This window comes from Malaclemys terrapin, chromosome 18, assembly GCF_027887155.1.
Source record: "Malaclemys terrapin pileata isolate rMalTer1 chromosome 18, rMalTer1.hap1, whole genome shotgun sequence".
NCBI classification, from domain to species: Eukaryota; Metazoa; Chordata; order Testudines; family Emydidae; genus Malaclemys; species Malaclemys terrapin.
This window is the reverse complement of record NC_071522.1, coordinates 13518199-13533696: the sequence shown is the minus strand read 5'-3', so window position 1 is coordinate 13533696 and position 15498 is coordinate 13518199. Positions and strand designations below refer to the sequence as shown.

General features: G+C 43.9%; 1 protein-coding gene across 1 annotated transcript in view; it reads right to left on the bottom strand.

The window, feature by feature from the left end:
- CALN1 (calneuron 1) overlaps positions 1-15498 on the bottom strand; it is a 172877-nt gene that overhangs the window by 75273 nt on the left and 82106 nt on the right. The window contains exon 4 of the mRNA XM_054008580.1: positions 4367-4479. Coding sequence (XP_053864555.1) covers positions 4367-4479 — 113 coding nt within the window. The remainder of the gene's footprint in view (positions 1-4366; positions 4480-15498) is intronic.

The window sequence follows — 15498 nt, the reverse complement described above, 5'->3', positions numbered from 1 at the left end:
AATTCACCCAGCACGAATCTACCGGGCTTGTGCCTCATCCTGTCCTCGACACATCCATCACCACCTGGTGGTGAGAAGAGAAAATCCATTCTCCTCTACGTGGCTGGAACCAGCCTTCCTTCCCTTCTTGCAGCACAAAAGCTCCCATGTTAACAGAACATGCTTGGCTGGTCTGATGGCCCATGGCTGCATAGTGCCCTGCTATGCAGGAGATCAGTGTGCTTTGCTAAGTGTGCTAGGCCGCTGCAGAACATCTGATGAAGACACTCTGTGCCGACGGGAGAAAGCTCTCCTGTTGGCAAAATAAAACCACCTCTATGAGTGGCACAAGCTGTCCCGCCAGCATAGTGCTGTCCACACTGACGCTTATGTTGGTGTGGCTTATGTCACTCAGGGGGGTGGTTTACTCCCACCGAGTGACATAGATTATGCCAACGTAAGCTGCAGTACAGTCACAGCCTTAGACACTTTCCAAATTTTTATCCTTATTCTTACTTAAAAAAAAAAAAAAAAAAAAAGCTGACACTCTGGTCAACGGAATGGTCTCTTTGCACCACTCCAGCTAATCCTTGATCCCCACTAGAGGCACACCCCCTCCCCACTATGGAAAACACTGCACTAGAAATCCTTTTGTCCTTCAAACCATACACCAATATCACCCAAACAAAGTGCTCATAAAAATCTTCTGGTATCAGATAACTTTTGTTTGTAAGAAAAAACGAGTTCTGGGAAAGTTTAAGACATCTACGCACGGTTACATTTTATATTCACTTGTAAACAGAAAGCATCAGTAAAAACCCCGTCTGAGCAAATGGCGCTGAGATGGAGAACTAGGGACTGAAATATGTAATTGACAATGTTCTCTGCAAAACTGTACTCTGTTTGTACAAGCTCTAGCTAGAAATTTTACAGAGACAGAGCTACCGTGATAGAAATTAACGTTCCCTCAGCTCTATTGATACTATTGTTCAACACTGTGTTGAACTGAAATCGTCTTTACAGTGTTACCCTCCCCCATCTCCACCCTACAACCTCTTGAACCATCACGCAAGAACATGGAAAGCCTTTCTTTCCAGAGTGGATCTGATCTTGGTTACTGTATAAAGAGAGTGAGTGAGCTGCCTTGACAGGAATCGATATAATGCAATTCAAAGCTCAAGTGGGAAGGAAAATAGGAAACATACATTTGAAAAACCCTTCATTCTCCCGATCTGTACCACTGTACAGCCCTCAGCAGAGATTAATTATTTTCTGAATGTCCATTACTCTTTACCTAATATTTGCAACAGGAAGAATGCCCCAGTTTTATATTATTTCAGGTCTGTCTCTTACACACCCTGTTCCCATCTGTGCTCTCTCTACTCTTCTACCATTGGCATCTTTCTCTGTCTTCCCGCAGTCCTGCTAGTGTTGTTGCAAGATCCTTCCCCTCTGCAGCTCAAGCCATCTGGAACAGCCTTCCTGTATCACACCAACTCCCTCCCAATTTCATTTGAACACGCATCTCTCATCCCTCGCCGGTTCCTTTGAATTTCTCTCTCCTTCTGCTGCTGTTTATTATTTAACTCTGTCATTGTATTATTTAAACTGTGCTGGGAACAGAATCTGGATGAAAGCACCATTAATATAGGAACTTGGGCCTCGGCAAAAATACCGTGCAAGCCAAAATCGTGACAGTTGGATAATGAAAGATTGGATGGATAGTGGCAAAGCAGTTTCTGGAAGCCAAAAATGTATCTTCTGCCTCCGCACCTGATACAAAAAACTTCTCCGAGGTGCCTCTTGACATGCTGATTCTATGGTGTGGTGCCCCAGGCCTTCAGCTAACAACCTACATAAGACAGAGTTGCACCTTCTAGTGTTTATGTTAACACCTTCAACTGCCTGGGCCCACTTATAGTTTTGGAATGGACATAACAGGGCTGCAGCTACTCTCAACTTTCTTTAGATACTTGAGGGGATTTTTCCAAAACTGTCAACATGCAAAAATCACTACACATGTCCAAGCCTTTCCCTTTTGCGAGAAAGTTTAAAGTCTGCATTAGTGGGATGTTGAGAGTGAATTTAGACCCAGTTCAGCAAGGCACTTCAGCATGTGCATTACTTCAAGCGTGTGCTTAAGGCCCACTGAACTTACGCATGTACTTAAATACTTTGTTGTACGGGGATGGAACTTAAATACTGCTTAAATATTTTGATAAATCAAGGCTCTGATATTTGAGTAGGTAAAATAAGCAAAGGAAACATGCCACACAGCAGCCCTGAGTTGCCCTTTGCTACATTTTTCTGCCGATTCACTCTTCTGAGAAGAGGCGATCAAATTGCAGAGGTACATTTTAGACAAATTTGACCTGCTCAGAAAGAAGAGGGATACATTTTTGTATGCAAAATGAAAATGTGAGCGCACCAGGCTTAGATGCGGCCTCATGGATACGTCAATGAACTAGAACTCAGGAAACGTGGTTCAAATTGGGGGTCTGCCATTGCTTTGCTGGGCGAGTCATGGCCCCTCCCCGTGCCTCGGTTTCCCCATCTACTAAAGATATTGCCCTCTTTTGCAAAGTGCTTGCAGATCTATGTAAGAGCTAGGAATTATTATAAGGTTTAAGATTGCGTACAATTTTTTATGTACTCTGAAGCACATATGCAATTCAGTCAAGTCTTTATTGCCCACAGATAACCCTCCAGACTATTTCTCACAGCTTGTATAGCATCTGTCACCTAAGAATCATAAAACTCAATTAATTAATTCTCACAGTAGTCCTGTGAGGAAGAGAAGCATTATTACTTTCCTCACCGTAGAAACAAAGTAAACCACAGCACAAAAGAGTTAAAGTCAGTGGCAAATAGAGAGTCCACAGCAGTGCCAGACATAGAACCCAGAATTCCACTGTTCCGGCTCGTGAGGCAAGGCTAGCCACAGGCATATACTGTTTGGTACGAAATGCTAGAGCTTTTTCCCTTTTGTATTAGTCAAGCTCTTTGATAAGTGACTCACCTGTGGGGCTCGATGGAGGCTGCAGAAGAACAATAATGATTTTCTGCAAAGTCCCGGTACTTCTTCATGTTTCTTCAAACACTGTTTCCCTCCCAGATATGTCATAATTCATTGCTGGTTCATCAACACTGAGTACTTACTCTGATGAATGAACAGTGGGAATACAGAGCTAACACTTTCAATCTTGTTCCTATCATCTCAGCATGTATCATAAACAAGTTTTAAAGGATTTTTTTACACCACTCAAATATGGCAGACTGAATGTCTGCAGGAACTAGTAACAGGAGACAGGCTGTCAGTTCCCACAAGGACTAGGCTTGATAGTGACCAAAAGCTGGTAGGCCATCCAAAAGCACTCAGTTGTTATGTGAAATCACTGGTCATCCCATAGTAGCAGAGAAATACTGGATATAGTTGTCCAATATTCCTGTCTCAAACAGCAGGCCTGGGAAAGGTGCAAGAAACCCTGCAGGAAGCGGTTACAAAATAATATGTCCATAGGGAAAGTTTATACCTAACCCCCAATGGTTAGAGGATTTCTTATGTCCTGAAGCACTAACGTTTATATCCCTTCCAAAATTTGGGGGTGGACATGTGTGTGTGTTGGGGGAGGGGTAATCCTTACTATAACAACTCAGCATAACCTTGTCATCATACAAAAATCCAATCCTTTTTGGAAGCCTGCACAGCTCAGTGCAGTTGTCAAGTTTACAGGTATCCACGCTGCAAAAACGGCCATCGCATTTGGCACTGGCTGACTCCTTAGACAGGAGTCTGAGCACCAAGGGCTGAATTCACATGGAACGGGAGCTATCGGCTTACCCTGCTAGGGAAGGGTTGAGGCACACTGATGCGTCAGCATAGGAGCCGCTTGCAAATGGCACTGCAAGTCTACTTGTTCTGTGATAAACAGAGCGTTTCATTATCCCCAGACTTTGATCCCAAATTGTTCGACCTATTGTATCTCATAGAACACACGTAAGCACCAATAGGATATGATCAGCATTCTAGACATTTGACTAACTTCACCTCAGTTCTGCCGGCTTGGAGTGCATACTAACTATTACCACATTGATGGCGAAGAGTGAAATATGACGTCTAAAGGGAGATCACCTGATGGGCAACCATATAGATTATATTTCTATTTCTTTGCCTCATTAGACAAACTAATCTATTTTCCCTTTAACACAGATGTTTGCTTTGCATTCCAATCAATATTCCTACAGTATGGTCTTATGTGGATCATAACAGAACTGAATAACCTTTACACAATTGTTCAATCTCAGCAAAATATTTCATGCATTCATTGTTTCTTGAGACAGTGATATTTGCTCATTGATGTTGCTTTAAAAAAAAAAGATCACTTACCTGCCAGAATATGCTGTCTATTGTATTTCCAAGAAAACCATCTCTCCCTTCTGAAGATACCAGCTTAGGTCCAAGAATGGTCATAAATTCATCAAAATCAACCTGGCCATCCCCTGGAATGAGAGGGAAACTATCAATGAGTCTTAGTTGATTGGTATCTCAAAGGTCGCTCAAAAGTCCATGTGCCACCCTGGATAGCTCTGCCCCCGGAAAGAAAACGAGTTATGAACCAGTGAGTGCATCATCCAGACACTATGATCACCAGCAAAATCACATCTGTTGCATGGGAAACAGCTCTCATTTCCATTCTTATTAGTGGTTTAATATTATATTACTATCCAAAGAGCAGCCAAGATCGGGGCCTCATTGTGCTAGGTACTGTACAAAAAGAGATGAAAAGGCTGTCCCCATGCCCTGCTGAGGTTACAAGCAAGTCACTTCTAAAAACCAAAGGTTCTCGAGCATTTCAGCAAGATCGCAATTCCATTAGCTGTAGGAGGGAGGCAGCATGGCAGCACTGGACTGAGACTCAGGAGACTTGGGTTCTCTTCCTAGCTCTGCCACTGGTTTGCTAGGTGACCTTTGTCCCATCACATCATCTCCCTGTGCCACGAATTCCCCATCTGTAAAAAGTGGGGATAATGATACTGATCTCCCTTGTAAAGTGCTTTGAGATCTGCAAAGGAAAAAGCTCTGTGTAAAAGCTAGGTATTAATTAATTTATTATTATTATCATCATCATCCTGTTTGTAAATCAGCCTGTAGAGAGTGAAATCTTCCCAAACTCTTATGCAGGTCCAGTTGCATCCTGCAGCGGAGGTTACCATACGAAGAACAGCCAGGCAATAATGTAACCACAAGGCAATTCATATCAGCTTTCATCAATGTGTATCTCCTAACAGCCCTGTGTACTCTGTATGCAGAGAAGACAGTGTAGACACAGATCCAGTGTCATTAGCAGAAAGAGGAGACTGCTCGTGCCACTAATGAACTCAGCCTGTGCAGTTCCATGACCCCGCAGTATATTGTCTGTTTTGTAAATGAGCCCTGGCGCTGTTTGTAGTGTGTCCAAGTATTAATTATCACCTGGGAGGACTTTACAGAAGGATTAATACAAAATGCCAAAAAAGAAAGAGAGCGCTTCTCTAGTGGTTAAGGAATCTTTCAAATACTTTGCTTTTCCAGGTTTTAAAAAGGTGAGTGCAATGCACATCTGCCTCTTTGTACTTTTCAGCTCCCTATCACCACACTACCAGAGCACCTCACAATCTTTTAATGCATTTATCCTCCCACCACCGCTCTGAGGTAGGGAAGTGCTGTTCTCCTCATTTGACAGTTTGGGAATGGAGGCATAGAAAGATTAAGAGACTGGCCTAGGGCCACATATTGAGACCAGGTCCACATTAGAAATGTTTGCGGATATGGCAATGTCATGTAAAGGGTGTGATTTATATGACAAGCCCTAATATAGATGCAGTTATGCCAACAAGAAACTGGTTTTGCCTGTGTAGCTTATGTTATCCAGGGAGCTGATACAAGTACTCTACCAGCAAAAAGCACTCTTATGCCAGTATAAACTGGCTACATCAGGGGGGCTTTCTAGTGCTGTTCTAGCGTAGACGTGACATTAGCTGAACCCGGGTCTCCCAGGTCTCAAGTTAGCACCCTAATCATTGGGACCTTCCTGCTTCTCTTCCCAATCCTGCACCCATTTAACCGAGTGGGGACAGATTGGGCCCCACAGGCGATTGTGTGGGTTTTGTTCTTAAATTATCAAGAATTAATCACTATTAAAAGATCAGACTAGAGCAGCTCTGGACAGCGGTCATTAGGAAAAAGCCAGTGTTAACTGGGGTATCTTAGATACTGCGGTGTGTGGTTACTTCCGAGTAAATACTGATTAATGGCAACACCTCCATTTGCATGTACGCGTGTGGTTTGTGGGCTGCAGGTATTTGCCCTTTTCAGTGTAACTAAGATAATTGTTTGCTGTTCTCCATTTGTACGTATGCCTCATTTGTTGAAATCTATATAAACTAAATTCTTATCCGAGCAGAAAAACTATGTCAAATAAGCCGAGCAGAGATGATTCCCTTTCCAGAACGATGATCTCTACCCACTCAAGAGTGCAGTCAATAATTTTCAGGAAGACACGCAGAGATGGAAAGAACATTCTGAGGGGGAAGCAACAAGCACGGCTCTGAAGAACATAGCAGGGATTCATAACAGGCTCAATCCTGCCAACCGCTGAGCAGTCTTGCCCCAGACCAGCAAGGCACTTCAGTTTGCGCATCGCTTCATTCATATCATTGGGAATGATCCTCACACACTTACAGCTAAGCATGTGCTTAATGCTTTGCCGGATCGCACTCAGCACCTTATAGGATTCAGCCCCATGATAGAAGAGTCAATGCCAACATTCCTTTCATAGATAGTCTGCTAAGGGCAAGGCGGGGGGCATAGGGACCCCACATCTTTGAGAGCAGATTTTTGAAATATTCATAGGCAGAGAGACGGTGCTCTTTTTGCTTCCCTTTGGGAGACAGAACTTTGAGACATCAAGTCAGACTGTATCAATCACATCACACTGGATCATGTTGTGAAATGCAATGCAAGGTGACAGTGAATTCAAGATGATGTACACGGCAATGCCTTGCTTAGAAGGAAATGCTGTAATAGAAACACATACTACCTTACAAACTGGGTTAAAGATATTAGCCAGATTATCAAGAAAACAATTTGCATTTTAAATAGCTACTAGTACCTGACCACACATATATTTGCTTCTTCACGTCTGACCCCAACGTATTGAATTATCCACATAACATTTTCTACTAGAGACAGTGTCATTTCATTTACTAAGAAGAGAAGCCGAGAGTGCTACATAATGGAACAAGTGTCCAGACTTCTGGGCTCACTTTCTGACTTACTAGGACTTTGGCCAAATCCTTTATAGTCACCACTCTGTGCCTCAGTTTACCCATCTAAACATAACGACTACTTCAACAAGGCTGTTCCGGAGCTGAATTAATTGAAGTTTGTACAGTGTTTTGAAAGCTTCCTATGAAAGATGCGACAAAAGTGCAAAGATATTTTATTTCCTTATTTGCTGCACTTTCAGTTAAAACTGGTGACTAGCATATGACCTAAGCAGAACCAGGATTTTACATAACAGAAAAGGTCCCTTTGACATTTCTTTTAAGCATAACAAAATAATCACTTCCCACCATCAGACTCAGAAGAGATCCTGTATCAGAGATAGAAATCACAATTTACACCAAGAACTCCTTTTATGGTATTCAACAGTCAACAGAAAAATCCTTAAATACTGTACCAGTGTACGGATCATGGGAAAACGAACATAAAGGGCTACTTTCTGTTCTCAGGTATACCCCATATAATACTGCTGTAATTGCAGAATTAAAATCAATGGGGTTTCTCTCAGGTATAAGGTTCTGTAAAGAGATAATGCTGAATGAATTTTGCTCCCCCTCAGATCAGCAGGAGTTAAGATCGGCTCAGAAGACCGCTCAGCATCTTCAAGGATCAGACCTTAACTGAAGGCAGAATTTGATCCACAGTTGCTCTTTCCTCACTCCTTTAAAAATCTCAGCTAGGCACGTATCTCATCAAATTATAATCTATGTTGCATTCAATCACATTCAGTACCTATACCATGCCTATAGAAATCCTCGTTGGCAGAGATTATTAGATATTCAGAGCAATCGAATGCCATCCTATTCAGAAATTTTAGGTTTCAGCAGAGATGGGGCCAAGATGCAAAGTTTGGATCCAAATGTGACTATCCCAGGCATTTGAGGGTGTTTGATGGCACTCTTCAGCAATTAGACAGATAGACCTGAGTCACACAAATATGAAGCCAAACTTCCTCAGGGTTTGGGTGGGCTTGAATCCCAAGTTCTGGTCTGAGCCCACCTCCAGCTTTATTAGCACATATTTTTTGTGTCATGCCCAATTCCTGCAGTTCTCTCTATGCCAAGAGATTTGCAATGTGTACACCATCCACCTTCTACACCAGTCTCCCCTTCCTTCAACCTGCAATTTTACATTAATTACCTTAGCAAATCCTCTTCGCATTCAAGGAACTACCGTCAAGGGCAATTTGACCAGCGAGGCAAGCTAATGCAAATTAAACAGCAGGCATGGGGAGTGAGAAGATGCAAATCTGTTGCTTGTTCAGTTCAGATATTCCATTTCCCTTTTAGTGATGTAGAGCAGTATCCTCTTTTCCCTGATCTCATCAGTTTTAAACGAGGAATACGTTTATAAACCTGACCCATACCGCGCTCACTGCCCTGATTGATTATGACAATCAAACACTACTGTGACTTATTTATAAACCCAAGGTGCATAGAAACTCTACTAACGCAGCCGTACAAAGCTCATGGCATGTCAACGCCTAAATATTTGTAGCCAACCACACTTCAAAGCTTCCCAGCAGCATGGAAAATAGAGTAACATTTTCAATAGTGGCCAAGTTACACCTACTCCTAACTAGTAGGTCAGACTGCAGGACTACAACCATGGCCATGTGAGAAACAGAGTTGAAATAAGGTAATACACAACATGGAAGTTCCTCACTATGTATTATTCTTCCCTAGAGCCAGTTCACTGGCTTCCCTTTGTCTACCTAAAAGAGGATTTTTCAAAGAGTTACTCTGTGAATTTTTCTGCCCGATCCCCTATAATACAACCCACTAATTGTCTTCCACTAAGGTCAAAGTGGAAGATGGGCTGGAAACTGTATAGCTAAAACCTTGCATAACAATGGAAATATAGCCCAGAACATATGGCATTGCAGTGTAACTTTAATGGGATGAAGTAGACCCTATTGTTATTATTGTCTCTCCTCAATGCACAGGAGACATTATTCTAGCAAATAGATGCATCAAGTTACTTGCTTTCTTCCTTGCTGCTTAGTTCCCCCACAGCCCTAGGCAGTCTTTCCCTGCTTTCAGATGATGGAACATAGCACATGGCCGTTATCCTTTCATTGCTTGGGTTTGGTTGAGCTCTAATGACAATGAAGAACCTGGTTTGCTCCCATTTCCTGGAGTGGGATGGCGAAAGGGAGACCAATTCTCTAGCAGTGAGAAATCACTCAAGGACAGTGGACTTTGCAAATGTAAATACATTTTCAGGCAAAGATTTTGATGCTAAATTAGCACACAGGGGAACACTTCCTGAAAAACCCTGGCCATGGCACAAAGGATAAGGCACATATATAAATGGAGATAAGAATCTGGTGTGTGTGCACTGGTAAGTACCCACATTTTTCTTGTGTTTGACCTCCAGAATGCGGCTAGCTGGATATATTTGAATTAATGAGGGAGTCACTTGCAGCTTGGGTCACAAGCATGCACGACCCCTCCGTTCATTTTTATTCTCTTACTAGCTAGCAGCAGTGACTCTCTATCCTGCTCCGTGTCACTCTTTCCAGCCATATGGTAACTGTGTGTGAAAATTATGGGATTTTGGTATTGAACTTCCCATTTGCACCTTGTTTCAAGGGACTGGCATTTGTTCATTGCCCTTGCAAGGAAAGGGAGTTCAGAGCTCTTCCAAGGACTGAATGACTGTGTCCCCATTAGAAGAGACTCTTAGCTTATTCATATGAGCCAGCAGGACCCTCTCTAGCTGTTGACCCTGCAAGACAGTGATCGAAGACTAGGGCTGTAACTTCAGCTCAGGTGCTTCCACCTGGGAACGAGTGATAGAAGCTTGTTGTCTAACACCAGAGATCAAGTTACCCTGATGAGTATCCATTTAAACTTCAGCCTGGCAACCAGATCTTGGAGATGCAGATGTGACAGCTGCCATCTTGGCCCACATACCAGGGACTGAACAGGGACCTTCTGAGCTAAAACCATGAGCTGCTACAGTTTGAACCAATGAGCTAAAGCTCTGAAGCTGGGGGCTGTAACAATTCATATCCTCTGTGCAGGCGCACAGAGTGGGATCTGTAACATACATGCACCAGTAGATTAAACCAGGGATTCTAAAACTTCATTGCACTGCGACCCCCTTCTGACAACAAAAATTACTACACGACCCTAGGAGCGGGGATCAAAGCCTGAGCCCTGAGCCCCGCTGCCCTGTGGTGAGGCCAAAGTCAAACCCCAAGCCCCTCCCCCCAGGTAAACTGAGCCCCCTGCCCAGAGCTGAAGCCCTCGGGCTTCGGCTTCAGCCCCAGGCGGTGGGGCTTGGGTTGGCCCCAGGCCCCAGAAAGTCTAAGCCAGCCCTGGAGACCCCATTAAAATGGAGTCACGACCTACTTTGGGGTCCCAACCCACAGTTTGAGAATCGCTGGGTTAAACAAACAGAGAGACTGGTGCTTGCTCTCCACAGCATCTATTACGAGTCAAAAATGAGCAGGTTGTTTTTTAGCACTTGGGTAGAGGAGAGCAGTCCAATGATAACAGCAACTTACAGTGCAGTAAAAATTCACCAGGCATTTGTCAAGTGAGATGTCAGCTCCACACAATCCCTTGGAAACCATATAACCTCAAAATTACCTCTCTCTCCAAATGACTGCACTGCAGGTACACATACTACAGGGCCTGCTGTCCCTGGCTTGCCTCCATGTCCTTTGGCTGTGCCACTAGGCCATCGGGCCAACCTGCTGCAAGCTATCAATACCTATTCTGCAGAAATAGCCTCATTTGCACTGCGGAGGCTATCATTAGGAGATGAGAGTGCTGGCTATCAGGCAGTGTCTAAAAGTGAAAGGATTATTGCAGCTCCCCTTAGACTTTCAGAAAGTCTTACATGTTGCAGTAGATGAACAGTTTGCCAAATGATCAGCTAAAGCAAAAACAGATCAAGCTGGATGAGACCCTAATCATTTTTGCCTAAGAGGCTCCCAGAATGGCAAGAAGCTCTGCAATCATCATTGCAGTTACCAGAGAGCTCTGCAACATTTGACACAATTGGGAAGCTGATAATTAAGTATGAGGAACTATAGATGTAGTCCATACAAACTGCACACACACACAACCCCTATGGTTTTTTTTTTTTAAATTATTGAGATTGCAAAGTCAAAGATAGAAGTGCCAGAATTTAAAGATGCAATCCCCATGTGCATTAGGATCCTGTATTGATCACATACTGTTTTTTCTACCGAACCCTGGCCCCAGTCAATGCACAAGATGTCCCAGTCTTCAGGTAATATAAGAGAGCTGTTCAGTATTTCTTTTTATCCTCATCACTCAGGATGTGGCCCCAAACACACCCGCCAGACCCTGCACTGAACACGGAATTTGTTATTGCTCATTGGCTTTTTTTTTTTTAATGGTGCTTATCAATGTAGTATCCTACTTGCCTCACAAACAATCATTCACCTTCACAACACCTCTGTGAGGAGGGGGGAAAGTATCATTATCTCCATTTTACAGTTGGGAACTGAGGCAAAGAAAGATCGGGGCCCACTTTTGTGCAAATTTCCACTCATTTTCAATGCCCAACTTGAGACACTATGGAACTGATATTTCAGGGTTACTGAGCAACCACAATTCCCAACTGTACTTGTGAATGCTCAACACTCGGCTTCAAGAAGCTGGACAATAATCAACAGTTAGTGGCTGCCTGTAAAAGTGCTGCTCTAAGTGACTTATGTGAGAAGTTCGGTAGAGGCAATGCTTTCTAAAAGTCCTAGTTAATATGCAACGGCCATATCCCATTCCCCGCCCCTCACATTTGGTTTAAAGCATGGGAGAGAAACTCATCCTAAGAGAGTTAAACTATGAAATTGCATGTTGAGAAGCTTATGAGCCAGCTCTGAAGTCAAAAAAGGGAGAGAGGAGCATCTAACATCTGGTTCTCAATCTAATAATCAATTTACTCATTCAGCAATCACTTAGTTTACCAGACCAGCTATGCTTATTTAGATCAGACAATTAGAATGAATTAAACTATAATATTGATGGTAATATGGTTTAGTCTTCACAACACTGTGTAAAAGAAAGAAAGAAAGAAAGAAAGAAAGAAAGAAAGAAAGAAAGAAAGAAAGAAAGAAAGAAAGAAAGAAAGAAAGAAAGAAAGAGCCTAACATACTTTTCCGTAACATTTATCCAAGATGCCACAGGCTTCTCCTATTCAACAATGACGGAGTAAAAGGAGGAGAGCTCTAACAATATTGGTCGTCAGTGAAAGGTGAACAAAGATCCATCTCTGGACCCCATTTCCTATTGCACTGAAAAGCACATTACAAAATCTATTATTGTACAGAAGAGAGGTATCTTGCCCCCACCCCCAGAACAAATAAGAGCAGCTGTAAGTGGTTTTTACTAAAATAAAAAATAGCTGGACTTGATAAAGCTCTTTAGCCGGAATGAAAGGTTTGTCATATTCCTGTAAGGGGTGAGAGTTCCTTAGGGTCATCCAAGTCAGTGCCCAGCTAAGCAATATGATTTAAGCTCGCAGAACTTTGTATCTGAGCAAGGTCGTTTTTCACGTACAAGGAACAAGTGAAGTGCTTATGGCAAGCAATCTAGTCTCTTCCTATTGATGTCTTAGGACAGATCTACACTTGAAAGGCTGAATCAGCACAGCTGCACGAATGCCGCGCTTTAATGAAGACGTTCTATGCCGAGGGGAGAGAGCTCTCCTGTCAGCATAGTTAATCCACCTCTGCAAGAGGCAGCAGCTTTGTCGGTGGGAGAAGCTCTCCAGCCAACACAGAGCTGTCTACACCGGCACTTAGGTCGGTACAACTATGTCGCTCAGTAGTGTAGATGATTCAAAGTAATTATATTCAAATTATACCAAAGTAATTCTGTAGTGTAGGCCAGGGCAGGGGGCTTTTTTTGTTTTGTGTTATTTAATTTTTTTTTTTTTTCAATTTAGGATCCACTCATCTTTTCCAGAGTTTCCCGTTGAAACACAATGAATTATCCACCCTGCTAAAGCCAAAAAAAAAAGCATTACGATACAAGAAAATGTTTTCAGGCGGTATAGTATGTGGATTTCATGGTTGTTCCACACAGTACAGCAAAAAGCAAAGCTCCTAATAAAGGATCTAATATTCTGCGACCTGGTGTTTTACAGCAATCTGTTAGTTGAGTTCAGCTGGCACAGCTGCCCAAGAAAGCTTGGCTTTTAATTTCTAAAGGAGAAATTTATTTTTCCCATAGAATTTTCAGTGCAATTGGTACTTCCACACAGGGCCGGCTCTAGGCACCAGCCCTCCAAGCATGTGCTTGGGGCAGCACTCCCCAAGGGGCGGCACTCCAGCTCCTTTTTTTTTTTTTTTTTTGCTTGGGGCGCAAAAAGCTGGGAGCTGGCCCTGAGCAGAGATGAGCTGCGGCGGTGAGGGGCGCGGGGAGGTCCGCAGGAAGTAACCCTGGGGGGACAGAGGAATCGCTCCCCCCTGCTCCACCTCCGCCTCCTCCCCCGAGCTGTAGAGTGGGCGCTCAGGGCATGGGCAGCACACGGAGACCCCTGCCCCCTCCAGGGGCCACAGGGACGTGCTGGCCGCTTCCAGGAGCGGCACAGGTCCAGGGCAGGCAGGGAACCTGCCTTAGCCCCACTGCACCGCTGGACTTTTAGCAGCCTAAAATCTCCCAGTTTGGCTTCTCCGGGAGATAGAGCCCAATTCCGGGAGACTCCCAGTGAAACCAGGAGGGTTGGCAACCGTATTTCAATCTTGTAACAGCTCAACCTGACTGTACCCCAAAAGTAAGATCAGAAAAGGGAGCGCTAGAAGAATCCCTAACTATGGGGGAAGTTTACACAATGGGGCCAACTTCTCTGCATTATGGGTATATAGCTCCATTGATTTCAATAGCCCTAACGGTTAAATTCAAGCAGGGTGAGTCACAGATTCATCTTTTTTATTTCTAGAGGCTAGTTTAAATGGTGGGCTCACTACATAGGAAAATGCAGTCGTTAATATGCTGTTTTTCAATATCTTTATTAGTTTTCCTGCTAATTGGCAAATCGTACAAACTATTCCTTTTTTCGCACAGAAAATACATTTTACATATTTTACATCCCAAGGCTATAAAGACAGAGCATCCCAACTTGCTAACAAGACTTCAGAAAGATAGGTATGTATTCAGCATTGTAGCAACATGCATGGAACTTGGAGGGAGGAGCACAGGTTGCAAAAGGGAAGAGTTTGAAGAAGGCACCAGGAAGTCAGTCTGTGTGCACATGGCTAGAATACTAGCTGCCATCACAACATCTCTGTAAATAGTTCTCTTAATAAAGAGCTGGTTTAATGTTATAAGCATGGAGTCCTTCATGTTATTACCCAGCACACGGTACATGAAACACCCATGATCTGTAACGTTCACATTAATGTTATGCAGTTCAGCATATAGATAGGAACACAAGGCCTAAATTACCTCAATTGCACCCGAGGCAATGGAAACGTGAATATGTTGTTCTCCCCCAATGGCATCAGTGGGCCCTGGGGTGTAAGCCAGGCAGAATGTGGTCCATGGTGTCAGAGCACATATCACAGATCTGAGGAATGACATCCAGTGTGTTCATATACGGCCATTGTGCATCTGGTGAATATTCAAGTGAATTGAACAGCCCTCTGCGGTCTCATCCCAATACAGAGAGCCAACACACAATCTAAGACCTGCTTGTATCCTCAAAACAGGGCATAAGCATTGCCTACCCTGCTCAGGATGCACCTCATCCTTACAGGGATGAAAGCATTGGTCTCCCCCCAACACACAAACAGGAATGAGAAGCAGTTTTTCCACACACTACTCTATCCTATTCTACTTGGCTTGCTATACCATAGGGTTACCATATTTAACAAATAAAAAAAGAGGACCCTCCATGGGGCCCTGGCCCCGCCCATTTTCCGCCCCAGCCCCGCCCCAACTCCGCCCCTTCCCTGCCCCAACCCCGCCCCCTCCTCCCTCCCACTCCCAGCCACGCGAAAAGGGCTGCCCGGCCGGCGGCTGGGGTCCAGAGGCAATGGGGCTGCCTGAAGCCCATAGCGCTTGGACAGCTCGGCTCTTAAACAGAGCCGAAGAGTCAGGGGAGGAGCAGAGCAGCCGCGGGAGGGGAAGTGCCCGGCCGGCATTTTCCCAGACATGTTCGGCTTTTTGGCAATTCCCCCTGGACGGGGGTTTGATTGCCGAAAAGCCGGA